This window comes from Penaeus monodon, chromosome 29 (assembly GCF_015228065.2).
Source record: "Penaeus monodon isolate SGIC_2016 chromosome 29, NSTDA_Pmon_1, whole genome shotgun sequence".
In the NCBI taxonomy this organism is placed as follows: Eukaryota; Metazoa; Arthropoda; class Malacostraca; order Decapoda; family Penaeidae; genus Penaeus; species Penaeus monodon.
Window position 1 is genome coordinate 6,157,545 of NC_051414.1, and position 466 is coordinate 6,158,010.

The window sequence follows — 466 nt, forward strand, 5'->3', positions numbered from 1 at the left end:
TGCGGCCACGCCCGCGTGAGTAAGAGCAGGAGGTCGTACGGAGGCATGGGCGTGAGGAAGGGGGACGCCCGCACCTGCCTCACCACCCAGCCCAGCACTTGCACGCCCACTTCCTCTCGGATGCGCCCTGTGGGGGGAGGCGGGCTGTTAGTGACATCATTGGTGCTAATGGCCAAGAAGCGTTAATTACATGACTGAGGAAGATGGAAATGACGTGTGAGAGTCAAATACTCCGAGGAAATGCCAAACAAAGCTAAGCTCTAATGCTAATAAAACTATGCTCTTGTTTCCAGTGATATTCCATACACCATTCCCAATGTTAATCCTATCTGCTGTGCAATCAACTCGACCCACCAGACGCGTCCTTGTCGTGGAGGCTCGGCCTGACGGCGCTGAAGGCGGAAGGCGTGTGGAGGTTCAGCGGAGGCAGCGGCGGATGGGGCGGTGGCAGCAAAGCCGGAATGGC

At 57.1% G+C, this 466-nt stretch overlaps 2 protein-coding genes across 2 annotated transcripts in view; both read right to left on the bottom strand.

The window, feature by feature from the left end:
* The window catches only part of LOC119591631, a gene marked incomplete in the record, with an annotated part of 3,243 nt that extends 2,783 nt beyond the window's left edge, over nt 1-460 (bottom strand). Inside the window, 2 exon segments of the mRNA XM_037940386.1 lie at nt 1-127; nt 355-460. Coding sequence (XP_037796314.1) covers nt 1-47 — 47 coding nt within the window.
* Nucleotides 276-466, bottom strand: part of LOC119591705 (steroidogenic factor 1-like) — a 34,253-nt gene continuing 34,062 nt past the window's right edge. The window contains exon 7 of the mRNA XM_037940452.1: nt 276-392. Coding sequence (XP_037796380.1) covers nt 276-392 — 117 coding nt within the window. The remainder of the gene's footprint in view (nt 393-466) is intronic.